We start from the raw sequence: 13,471 nt of genomic DNA on the forward strand, positions 1-13,471 counted from the left end.
CTGGCGCCTCTCTGTCTCTCAGATGCTGGAGTAGAGGATCTTGAACATCAGTTTTAGAGGGATGGGTGCAGGCTTCGTCTGACTCTGAAAGTATCGAACATTATCAGAGTACATTAGGAATCAGGAGACCGTAACCATTGAACTCCCAAAACTTTGGTAAGTCAGAGTTAACTGTGACACAATAACTGCTTTAGTTTTAGCTGCAACATAAGGTCAGCTGGACTGAACAGCAAGAGCGAGATAGTTCTGAGATGATGGGTCGGTTATGTCATGTTCATCTACTGGTGTGTGACTGAAAGCTGCCACCTTTAGTCGTCTATAATTTGTGTCATAGAACTGTGAAAGCTGAGTTTTCAAAGGCCTCAAAATGGCGCTGTCTGCAGTATATTCTTTAGATTTGAACAACTATTTCAATGAAAACCTCATATCTTAGAACACTGTTTCATGAAACCTCATCAATCCATCACTACTTGGCTAGTATTCATGGTCACAAAGTTTCAGGTAACTACCATTTCTGTGCATCCATGGACGCTGCTTTATTCCTACATCCATATAAGAACTTTATCAGGTGGATGATGTGCGGAGGATCCAAATAGATCTCAGTGAGACCTGTCTTGATAGACTCTAAAACAAGTGTACTTTTCATGATTTTCACTTTGGGGTCTCTCTCAATCTCTTGGCTCCAGAAGATGGTTTAGTGCTGTAATTAAAGAATTACCAGCACCAGGGGAGCTGCTCTCTTTAGTTAGCAGCTCCATTCGGAGCAAGAAGAGCGGTGATGTCCTCTCATAAGACCCACTGTGGTGACATGACAGTTGTAGGCAGCTCATGATCTGCGCTGTGGCCAAGAAGAGCTCCTCCACTGTCCAGCATGTAACAAGTTTGAGGTTAAGAAACTTGCCAATCCGTCTTCTTATTACAACATAGCACATCTGACAAACTGGTTTCCATCGTTCTGTCTCAGATGTATTGAAGTCACAACATCCATTTTCAGCTGTGTTGTTTCAGCGTTGAAAACCAAACAGGCACTGAAAAATGTTGGCACCTGAATTTTCGAAAGTCTCAATCTCAACATCAACCAGTGACATTTGCAGTGCTGCATTCAGCGGTCCTCTACTCTCCACACCCCCGATCCTAGAGTTGTCACCGTGCTAAATTTTCAAACTCTATATTGGAAAGAAAAGACTTACTCGGTACCATTTTTGATACACAGTCATAGAAAATGACTAATACTTAAAAAGTCACATTCGGATTTTTATTTATATTAAGACAGAACCACAGATCAATAAGATAAATACATTAAATAAAATAATGAGAAAATGTAGAGAACAAACAGAAAATAATAATGTTTTCACTTGGTACGAATAAATGCCAATTTAGTCACAAGTTCTAAGTACTTGATCCTCACAGATGAACTCAGCCACAGCTTTATTTCCAATAGCTTCAGGAGAGCTGGGATACAAGCCTTTCTTTACTCATGTGGAAGTACAGAACCAAAAACCAAAATCGGCTTCTAAGCCAACCATCTTCTTTCCAAAACATTTTTGTGTTGTTGCATTGTTAAAAGAGCTGAGCTAGAGGGCAGATCTCCATCTTCTGTTCTGTTTCTGTTTCTCCATGCGCAACTTTGGGTGCTTGATGTTGATCTATTTACTTGGGGGCTTGGCGTCTCTGATGAATCTCTGATGAAAGAATTCATACATACTGTTCCTGACACAAATTAACTTCAAAAAAGATCGGTCAACCCTTGCTAAATATTGAGTCACGTTAATATCCATTATGAAATTGTCTTTACTGTTACACTTCTTGTGGCCTGTCGAAACCATGAATAGAAAATTCAGTGTGTCTCCTTTCTCTTCATCATGTACGGCAGAAACCAATTCTAACAAAGTGCGGAGCGGAGTGACTGCGCGCTCAAGGACTTTCGAGGTCTGATGACTTTAACCATTGACGCTGCATTTGTGTTTGCCCAAGTTAATGTCAACACTCAGTGATGAGGCAATGCTCCCAATCATTCACTGACACAGTCAACATTGTCTCAAGTGCCTCTTCTGCCATCTAGGAACGTTTCTCTTCTTCTACATCTTCATGAATGGAAAACAAAGAATTCACTTTTTTATTAGATTTTTTTTTTCCGCATGGGATGACTCACATTTTATATTCAAAATTACAGTTATTTGACAAATTGAAGAAGTCCAACGATCATTCATCGCTGTGTGAGTAAAGTTGCTATGTTCTGTCTTATGGAGACACACATTCAAAGACACTTCATGAACCAAAAGCATAGCTGCACAACAATAAATAATCAGTGATTTAGATGTATGTAACTCATATGTAATATCAGTGTGAGATTTTTTTTATTGTCAGTGAAGGTACATTGGTTGATGAGGCAGCCAGCCCCAAGTGGATGCGGCCTATTTTGTCTGTTGGTAAAAATATCCAGTAGAAACAACGGTATCTCTTCACAGAAAATATCTCTTTTCTTTCTTGAATTCACCTGATAAGTCAGAATTAAGTGAGTAAACACTTCCAAGTGTCACTTGTGCATACAGTGCATGTGGGAGTGCTGCTGTAGAAGTATCCGCCTGCCGTCAGTGGGCTGCAGTGCAATAAACAGTGTCGGTGGTCAGGCAGACGTCTGTCCCTCCGCACTTTGCTGCAGCAAAGCAGCCAACAAGCGCTGAGGCTGCACCTGAATACGGGGTGAGTCAGTGATGAAGCTGTTCTCCTCCACTCTTGCTCGAACACTGCGGTGCACGCACACACACACGTGCAGCCACACTTGACACCCTCCATTATTTACACCTTGGTGTCTCTGCATGCAAACAGCCCATTCTAAGACAATCTGATCACCCGGCAAAGGCTTCGCCTGCGCGGCTCCTTCCCCCTGCTCGGTGAGAATGTTGCCGGGGCTGAATGGAAACTTCATTTTGTGGGGACTAATATTAGCCTGGGTCTCTGGAAAATTCCTTTTAAATGATCACAAGCTGAGAAAAGGCGAAGAATTTGTTTAGCGTTTTGCGTGACAGTATTCTCCGCATACATGGCAGTTTGTGTCTTTTTCATATAGTACACTGGAGGGTCCTGGGAACACAGATGTGAGCCAGGGAGGGGGCCTGGAGGGGTTCGGGTGATGAAACTCTGGACTGTGTGACTGTATGTTGACTGTCACTGTTAACACTCTGACGATGGCCGGATCCTCTGCCGTCGCCTGCTGTGTCTTACACAAGTGTGAACTTCACATTCAGGCACATCTGAGTCACTTCACGTCTCAGAAGTGAAAACAGAAGAGCACCGCTTGCTGGGTCATGTGCATGACTTTTGCGTCTGCTTTCTTTCGCCAGGTAAATCCCACCTGGCCATAGTGCAGAGGGTGAACAACGAGGGCGAGGGAGACCCCTTCTACGAGGTTCTGGGGATCGTCACCCTGGAGGATGTTATTGAGGAGATCATCAAGTCAGAGATCCTGGATGAGACAGACTTGTACAGTAAGTGGAGTTCTACAATTCTGACCATGTAAAGATCATGTAATTCTAATGCTACACGGACCTTGACTCCTACTACTTTGTTCTAAATGGTCAACCCGGACCTGTTTGAAATGCTGTTGGAAGCAAGATGCAACCGATATTTTTAGTTTAGTATTGGATTATGACCTTTAATATAAGCGGCGGTATTGGTTTGAGAGTTCCAAAATGATCTGAACATGAAATACATGATGAATGTTTGGGCCTGCAAGGGGCGCTATTGTGCTATTTATTTTTCTATCTAACGATCAAATCTCACTTACCAATATAACAGCTTGGAAACAAGGTCACAAAAATGTTTGTAATTCCAACGTTATAACAAGTTAAAAGATTGCAAAATGGCCGCCTCGCTTGAAACTTTTTGTTTACATTCAAGGACGACAATGTACAAGGTCATCAAAGAACTATAGACGTGGGCGACAAACCAGTTTCCACTGATGCCATCAGCCACCCCCTTCAAAAGTGAACTTCACCGCATGTTCCTCTCGCTCACAGACTCAAACTTACTTCTTTATCTTTCAAGGCAATACTTAGCTAGCTAAAGTTGTTAGTTAGCTAAAGTTGCTAGTGGCACACTTTACAGTGTCATCGATCCCATGAGCCCTTGCAAGTTACATGAACAAGCTGTTGTGATGTCTTGACTCCTCCACGAAGCAAAGGGTGGAACATAACATGCCGTGTTGGCTTCTATTTAAAACTAAATGACTCAGAAGTGCTAAGGTAATGTGTCATCTTGCTGACACAATAGATAACTCACCAAACATGGTGGAGAAGCATAGATCCCCTTTAAGAGAACTGTTATACATTGCAAGTTTTATATTATTAATGATTTAATTATTCGTGCTAAAAGCACAAATATTCTGTGCCGTCACAGATAGTAACACACAGTAGATATGATTTATATAATATACACAACTATAGGGCATTTAAACTGACTTTCTTGGTAGTGCTTGACTTGGCGTGAAAATGCTCTGACATCGTAAGTAACTCGGCTCCTAGCTTAAATACTATCTAGGGATCACACACAGCCTTCAAAATCTGTATACAACTATCAGAAGATCTCATTCAAGTGTGACCTAAAGTTGGGTTGCACCACGCAAGTTTGAACAGACTTGGTGGTCACGGTCACTTTCCAGTGTCTTTAAAGGACTAATTTGGAATATTTTGCTTTAAATTTGCACTAAGTAAAAGGTGAAAAGAGTTTCTCTTCCTGCTTTTGAGGTAAGTGCAGTGGGCTCCGGTTGTGAGACACTTGAGTTGCGGGAGAGTCGCCTGTTTATTTGTTGTGCCTCTACATATGGCTGGGAGCAATGATAAGAATGTGCTAAGCTAACAACGTAGCCCCCTATAGCTCACCCCTTATTCTGAGAACGGACCTGCAGCTATGTTTCTGGAACTCTTTGGGTAACTCAAGTTTAGTCCCCCGCTAACCTGAGCCGACAGCGGCTGTGGAAGGAGGTGGATTTGACCCCTCCGCTGCCGCCGGACACTTTCTCAAGACGACCTTTCCTTTTCCTTCCTCAGCTGACAACAAGACCAAGAAGAAAATCACCCATCGGGAGAGGAAGCAGGATTTCTCGGCCTTCAAGCTGACTGACAATGAAATGAAGGTTAAAATATCACCTCAGCTTCTGCTGGCTACCCTGCGTTTCCTAGCAACAGGCAAGTGGGTTGTGTTGCTGCTTGACTTCCCTCGGTGTGTGTCTTTAGCTCCTCGCTGTGCATGTGTGCGTACATGTGGTATCAAGTCTTAAAAGTTTTTTGTGCTGGTGGGTGTCGAGCCGAGCCAGTATGTTGTGTGGTTGTGAGCCAGAGTGTGGGTATGTGTGCACGTGGGTTGAGAGTGTGCCGACTGCGGAGACAGCTTGTGCCCAAAAACACGCACATGAATCTTTTCATGTTATGATCCTCACTTGCAGCTTTAAAAACAACACAGCGCTCGCTCGCTCGGTGACATCACTCGCGGCATTTTTGGCAGACGAGCCGGTTCTCACACAAGTCACTGTGCTTAGTGTAAAATGTGAAATATTTCATCCACTTTCCCTGGGGAAACCGACGTTGTAGCAGGCAGTGGGGAATGTTCAGCAGATGATGATGGATGCTGCAGAACTGTGACCGACCTAGCAAGCCTTGACTTGGTCGTCTGTGATGGCTGATGAAGAGCACCTTCTCATGGAGACTCATCAGAACATCAGCTAGGTTCTAGTTCACTGGTGACTGCCTTTGAAGAGTTTCTTGATGTTAGCAGATCTCCTACGCAATACGCGATATTGCTCTTCCTTGCCAGAAGAAGTTGTGTCTCACCTTACTTAACATCCATTTATCATGAAATTATCGACACCCATAGGAAGTTTCAGCTCCTCTGAGAAGTGAAACAGCTGTCAACATGGTGTGTGTCATGGCAGCATGAGGTCAGTCATGGTAGCCACCTTAATGACAAAAACCTTCATGCTAACCAAAGAAAATCAACAACCCCAACACACTTTTTCACGAGTAAATGGAGATGCAGGATTCAGTTCTGCTACTTGGGAAACATTTACAGTAGCAAAAGACTATATTTATCAGGCAGGTTGTTTGAGATGCGTATGGCGATGAACGCGTTGTCATTCCACCGGTAAGTTGCATGAATAGATTAAGTCTGGGTGAAAAGCTATGTATCTCTGGTGCGTAATTGTCTGTGAGGAAGTTGTTTTTGTTTTTCCCATGATGCCTTTTATGTCAGTCACTACAGTGTTAGACGGCTGTATCTGTGACAGATCCACTGGTGGTTTTACAAGGTAAAATGATGATCATGGTGAGCCCAGTCTTATAAGTTAATTTCATCACAATAGTGTGAGTTTTTATGCTGAATTTTTTTACATAAATGAGTACATAAGCATAATACATAATACATGATCTTTTCTTCTGACAATAGTTTAAAATTAAACCCTTGTTGTGTTGTTCAAATCTTCCTTTAGTTGCATTTAGAACAGAATAAAAGTGAGATTAATTCATGATTCATTACAAGCCAACGGCTGAACAAGATGAAAAGTCTATTGACAGTCTTCTTAGATGCACCTGAGAGCACCGTTCCTCTCCTCCATCACTTCCTTTTTCACTTGGCTGTGATGATGGAGTCTTCTTATCTGCCATCATAAGGACGACAAAAGACTCTGTTGACTCAATGCCAGGGATCCCAGATCAGAGTTCAAGGTTCTCTGCAGGGTGGTTGTGTGTTGAAGTGCGTCAGTAAAGATGGACGACTTCAAACTCAAAGTGCCTGTCGTGTTTCTCTCTGTCTTATTTGCCTGCCTTGGTGTCCCTGCAGAGGTGGACCCTTTCTCACCCGTGCAAATGTCTGAAAAGATTCTGCTGCGCTTGCTGAAGCACCCCAACGTGATCCAGGAGATGAAGTACGACGAGAAGAACAAGCGAGCAGCGGAGCACTACCTCTTCCACAGGAACAAGCCTGTGGATTATTTCATCCTCGTCCTGCAGGTTTGTGGTCGCCCCGATATTTGGGTTCACGATGAGCAGAGGGTTCACAATGGCGTGTCCCAAGCTTGCTAGCTAATCGCTCCCAAGTGGGGAGGCTCCTAAGTCAAGCTATCACCGTGCTAATGCACAGTAGCAGAGGGTGATCTGCTGTTTTTATTCAGGGTGTTTTCTGTGTGTGGTGCGACAGGGGCAGGTGGAGGTGGAGGCTGGAAAAGAGGGGATGAAGTTTCAAGCAGGACCTTTTTCCTTCTACGGGACGATGGCTCTGACCACATCTCCAGGTGAGAGGCTGGAACATCAGCTTTTATTGACAAACATTAGACTTTAGCGGTTCAGACTATCTGAGACAAGTGTACGCCCCGCCCCTTCCCCGGCTCCTCACAAATAACTTGTCAGCAACAGTCTATCAAAATCAATGTCTCCTGCTGTATCGTTGTATTGTGGTGATACACAGTGATCAATGCTGCCATGTGCATTTATTTTAAAGCTCATTTTAATTATGTTTATTTGCAAAACTAAAACTAAAAACAAGTTTCTCCAGGTATGTGCACTGACTTAGGAATGATACTAGTGGCGTGTTGAAACAACCTTTATTCAGTTTACTGTCCAGATTGACGTGAGTTTGATGTCAGCCAACACACAAGCATCAATTTTCCTTGACTGCGGTGACGTCAGGAGAGTGCGTCCTCGCTCTCCATTCATAAACTGCAGCGGTTTCATCCTGGGCGGCCAGGATCTGAGAGACACCTACTGGTCAAACTTAGAAACCTGCCATGCTGTGGGAACTTCATACCTTCTGATCAGGGCATCTTTTGATGTTTCACTTTTATTATTATTATTATTATTTTTAATAATGCCTTTTAATAAACTTTCTTTCAGAACTAGAATAGATATTTTCTCTGGCTGTTTTCAGTAAATCATGTTTTGTTAAGTTAAATTAAGTTCAATTTGTTTCAAGTGCTATATACTCCAGATTATTTTTTTGTAATTTTGTTTCTACTCCAGAATTGCATTCATTTTATTTCTTTCCATAAACATTAAATATGCAGTTCATCTGTGGGAAATTACTTTTATATTCATTTTATTTTTATTTTATAATCCATTGGATTCATAATTGTCCCCCTTTTATTCTTGACATTAATTGTTTGTAAGTCTTTTTCCTGTCCTGGTGCTTTTTTGTATTGGATTTATTTTTCTTTTTTCTATTTTTTTTCTTTCCTTATTTTATTTGTTTGTGTAAAGGCAGTCTAATCCAATCGAAAAGTTTCTCTCCCCCTTTTTCTACTTTTCCAAATGTTTCCTCAGATTTATTTTTAGTTATTTACTGTGTCACAGTTATTTATTTCAGAAAAAAAGTGTGTTTATTAAAAAACTAGGAAATATCATGGGGGAAATTGCCATAAGTTTCTTATTTTACATTTAATGAACAGAATTATAATTATTTCTTATTGTTGTATTATCTAGAAAGTTTTGGTGAGACAGAAACGTGGCCCTATCCTACGTATTGTGCTGGAGTGTTGCTGCAGTTTATGATCAAATGAGGCTCTGTGCTTGGAGTAATAGCTCACTGTCTCATTTACATGTCAGTGTGATTGGTGTCTCACTTCTTCCTTCTCCTTTTCATGTCCTGAAGTGCCTCTGTCGCTGTCCCGCACCTTCGTGGTCAGTCGAACTGAATCCCTCGCAGGGTCTCCAGGTACCGTGGTCTTTCAATATCTCCAAACATCATTGTGCAAGAGCCGTGTCGCTGTGCCAGTGTGAGAATGGGTCTGAATGCACCGTGCGAGTGTAAAAGTGAGAAACAGTGTGGGACTGTAACACACTCATCTTCCGAGCCATTCCTCAAGTGGCTGAATGGTGCTGGAGACTGGAGGCCCCTAAGCTCCGCCCCCCCTCGCCTCTCACCTCTGACCCTCCGCCTACATAAACAAGACCTACAGCTACAGCCCCCTGCTGGACGCCACGTTGCGCACATACACACACACGCAGGCACGTTCTCATGTTCCCACACATGTACGAGGAGATCACTCGCTCGCCACATAACGCGAAGCCATGAACACAAACACAAGCACACGCACGCTCGCCTTCTCCTGTTTTCTCATCCACGTCGCGACAAGCTGTGCACACATTAGTCCGACGCGGACGCGAAATGTGAGCGTTCCTGTCACACACGGCGCATTTTTTTTTTAGAAAGTGGAGTACTAATCTGTGGGGGTTCACATGGGCCACTCAGACACACACACACACACACGTACGCGCTCATATTCCGACATCAGATTACATACATTCCAGCCAGTGTAGTAGCATTAGCGTCGGTCAAGCCGTTTCCACGATTTCACTAGGCTTCCTTAAGAAGTGGAAAACATAATCTGCCTTTAATTAAAAGAGAGAAAAACATCAGTTCAACACTGGGGACTCCCGAAACTTCAAGAGATTTACTGACCATATTTCCATGCGGCGTCACAGAGAAAATCAGACTGCCGCGCTTATTTCAGACGCTCCACTCCCGGTGCTGCTGAGCAAACGCGCTACGGTACGGCGCGTAAGGCAATTCGACCTCCTCAAGGGGGCGACAGACTGGGCTTCCTCAGAGCAGTACTTGGAGGCTCGACTCTGCTCAAGATGCACACAAGTGCTCCATGTCATTTTGTCCCAACAAGTCATACACAACTCAAACTAGGAAGTGCTGAACCTGTGCTGCACCTTAGCCTGCAAACAAAGCCTCCTGATTGGCCCTCCTGCACCGTACACTGCTCTGATTCGACGAGCTTTCCATCGCTGCAGAAGGTCTCAAATGTGACTCATTGGAGTCAAATTTCTTCCCAGAAGTAACTTATTTTCTATCGATTATGGTGGTTTTCCACATCCTTGCTAAAGGCTGGAAAGTCTTTAACTCGAACTGGAATCTTCGTCCTATTTCATCTTCATGTTTATTACACAGTGAAAAAACATTTTGTTGGACTTGTTTATTTTCGTCATGATATTGATGTTCAAGTGTAATCGTAACCACTTCCCTCTGTTCCTTTGTTCCATCACACTCCACAGTTCATAACTACTGTTTAATGTATTATAATATATAGCATCAGTTGGTCTTTTTCACTCATCTTTGATTAAGCGATTGCTCAGTCGTTGCCATGCCAACACATACAGGTAGTGTCTTTTTTTTCTGGGGTGAATTGACGCTGTTTCTCCGCTTGGATTATAGCACCTCCCCGTGGACATTTGTTGTCATTGCAATGTCGTGTGACGCGCATTTCCCATTAGAGGTTGACTCAGCAAGTCTCCTCCACCTCAACCCGACTTGATCCTCCTCTCTCGTCACACCATCTATGACCCTCACTGACTGTCCTCCTCTGCTTCCCTGGCCTCCCGAACTTTGTCTCCTCCGCGTCTCCCTCATTGACACCAGGGAACAGCTTGGGAATTGTTCCCAACTGTTCTGTTGTCCAAAGTTACGTCGAGTGTATGAAGTGTACTGTGGTTTCCTCTGGCAGAGAACAAGTCTCCTCCACGACCGTTTGGACTCAACCACTCGGACTCTCTGAACCGCAGCGACCGGATCGACGCCATCACGCCGACTCTGGGCAGCAGCAACAACCAGCTCAACTCCTTCCTGCAGATCTACGTGCCAGACTACTCGGTCCGGGCGCGCTCAGACCTGCAGTTCATCAAGGTGAGTCTTGGGCTGGGCGGGGCTGCTAGGAAGAGTCCCTGCCGTGACAGAGGGAGACGGGGGTCTGTGGCCTGTTGCCAACATGGCCGCTCACAGACTGACAAATAGACCACTGTGTAGTTGTGTCGAGCTAAGAAGCTATTGACTCCGTCTTGTCTACAAAACATCAAATTGTGAAAAAAAAAGGGTTCGTCTACACACTCCGGTTTCCTCCCCCAACCAAAAACATACAGGGGTGACGTAGCAGTCCGTAGCAGTGAGTCTGTCTGTGTGACCTGGTGACCTTTCCAGGGTGTCCCTCACCACTCACTGTAGTGATGTTTTCCCCTGGTTTTCTTCTTCATAAATCTTTCATTTCACTTCCCTTTTGCTCAGAACTTGCAAAGAATTCATTTATTTTCAAAACTTTAACCCCATATTTGACTGTTTGAACCCAAAAAATTGCACTCTATGGGCTCAAATATTCCGTATTATTGTGTATTTGTTTTATTTCAACTGAGATAAATTACTGTAAACTGGTTTCTGTATTTACTGAATTTTTTGCTGATGATTCTTTGTATTTATATTAATTCTTCTTATTTTTAAAATAATCTTCATATTCTTTACTATTATTTTGGACAACTGCTTAAAATAATAATGATAATAATAATCCCTAAATTTTTCCCGCAAATTTAATTTGTTAAATTGTTTGTGGAGATTTTAACAGAAAATTATATTTTTAATTATTCGTAACAAAAAATGTTCTTTATAAGCTATTGTTTATATTATGTATTTATATATTTTATATATAAATATATGTATATGTGTATTTTTTATTTAATATTATATATATTCTATATTATATTTTAATAACTTATTTATTTATTCAGTTATTTTAAGTTGCTCACTTCTTAAAATGTAAAAATGTATTTGAATACTTCATAGAGAAGAAGTGGGCTCAAAATCTAAGAACCTGCCCAAATGGGGAGAACGCCACCTGGTTATCAAGTTAAAAGCTGAGAGAACGTGCCGTGCCTGACCTTGACCTTTGACCCCTGCCCCTTAGGTCACGCGGCAGCAGTACCAGAACGCGGTGATGGCGTCGCGGATGGACAAGACGCCACAGTCCACCGACAGCGAGTTCACCAAGATCGAGCTCACCCTGACCGAACTCCAGGACGCGGTGGACACGGCCGCCGTGAGCGCCGCCGCCCTCCACACCAGCAGCACGCCCACCGTCACCGTGGCCATGGCCAACGAGACCTGCCACCTGCTCAACCAGCAGCAGAACTGTGTGGGTCTCAGTCGGAGCAACCACAGCGACGGGCCCATCTAGCGTCCCCAGCTGGGCGCGGTGGAGACCCACCGCCTTCACCCTGTCTCGCAGACATACCACGCTCGTGTAGTTGGAGATGAGGGAAGCGCGGAGGCAGGCGGAGCCAAGGTCAGTGCCCCCCATCAGCGAGTCAATACACCCTTTCATAAAGGGGAGGATACGTGCTGGAGCGCCCCCTCCTGGACGCTCTCCGGCTCCCGGCTCAACACAGGCTGCGCCCGACGGAGCTTCTCAATGGGACAATCTGACACTTTACTGGGCGGTGACTCGGACTCGGAGGACTGGAGCGCATGAAGACCACCCCCTCTCCCCTCCTCCCCTCCCAGACGTACACATTCACACGACTGCAAGCATCTCCTCCTCAGGCCAAAGACCTTGGTCCCCCTGTTGTTACACTGGACGCTCACTCATGTTCTCACTTCGCTCCAACCTGTGCAACTTTCAGGGAAACTCATTGGACTACGATCCGGTCGGCGAGGACTCCAACCCAAACGTCACAGACTCTGCACCAAAAACCGCATCGAAAGAAACCGCATCACCACGAACCAAGAATGTTTCCTGTATTTATTTATTTTATAATATTGTATGTATATACATATATATATAAATATATATATATATGTACGCGTGGAGACGTGGCACGAGTGGCATGGGAGCGTGCCGCGGCCGCCGCCGCCACATCAGCAAGGACATGCTACATATATGTAGAGCTACTGGTGTACATGAGCAGGTGGAGGTTTTACAGAAACACTATGTATATTTTTACTACGATCCTACATCGGGCCGACGGTAGACCTTTATCTTTTTCACCTTTAAAAAAAAAAGAAGAAAAAAAAAAATCACACGATTGCCTTTACGAGAAATCACCTTAATTATTTTTAACAAAGTGCAATGAACCACACTTTATTTAAGAGATGATTATGACATTTAAAAAAAAATCACGTTATTGTAAATTGACAGAGATATTTGTTTGTTTGTGTATTTGTTTTGATTTGGAAAATGCAATGCTGCACCCCAAACTAAATCGCCAGCTACCCCCCTCCCCCCTCTCGCCACACGTGTCTTCTTCATCACCTGGTCGCCGAGGGAGACGCTCGAGGAAAGTGCCGACTCAGCATCTGTACACACGCAGTACAGTTGTCCGTCTCCTGCTCTGTTTGTTCGTTGTTAGTTTTAATCGAACTTGATAATTGCACAGTATTAATGACCTCATCTAAAATGTTGAGCATCAACGTCACAAAAAGCAACCTCGACATTAAACATGTCCATGAATGATACGACTGTGTGTGAGAGAGAGTCTGGAGCTGAAACATGCTGCACATTCAACAACTTCACATACATGTTTAGACTGTGAAGTTCAACTGACCTATATATATATATATATATATATATATATATATATATATATATATATATATATATATATATATATATATTGGGTTTTTTTTTTTTACCAAAAAAAGTATTTGACTTGGAAAAGAA

The 13,471-nt window shown here is 43.4% G+C and overlaps 1 protein-coding gene across 2 annotated transcripts in view; it reads left to right on the top strand.

Moving 5' to 3' along the window:
* Window positions 1–13,294, top strand: part of LOC128754876 (metal transporter CNNM2-like) — a 38,794-nt gene extending 25,500 nt beyond the window's left edge. Inside the window, exons 2-8 of one of the 2 annotated variants that reach the window (XM_053857828.1) lie at window positions 3,345–3,488; window positions 5,049–5,186; window positions 6,832–7,001; window positions 7,189–7,282; window positions 7,353–7,392; window positions 10,473–10,674; window positions 11,720–13,294. In XM_053857828.1, coding sequence (XP_053713803.1) covers window positions 3,345–3,488; window positions 5,049–5,186; window positions 6,832–7,001; window positions 7,189–7,282; window positions 7,353–7,392; window positions 10,473–10,674; window positions 11,720–11,989 — 1,058 coding nt within the window. In that variant the 3' untranslated portion in view covers window positions 11,990–13,294. Of the gene's footprint in view, window positions 1–3,344; window positions 3,489–5,048; window positions 5,187–6,831; window positions 7,002–7,188; window positions 7,283–7,352; window positions 7,393–8,634; window positions 8,698–10,472; window positions 10,675–11,719 lie in introns of both variants that reach the window. The other variant, XM_053857827.1, reaches the window with a different exon arrangement.
* Window positions 13,295–13,471: the final 177 nt, after the last annotated feature.

The sequence above is a fragment of the Synchiropus splendidus genome, chromosome 2 (genome assembly GCF_027744825.2).
Source record: "Synchiropus splendidus isolate RoL2022-P1 chromosome 2, RoL_Sspl_1.0, whole genome shotgun sequence".
NCBI classification, from domain to species: Eukaryota; Metazoa; Chordata; class Actinopteri; order Syngnathiformes; family Callionymidae; genus Synchiropus; species Synchiropus splendidus.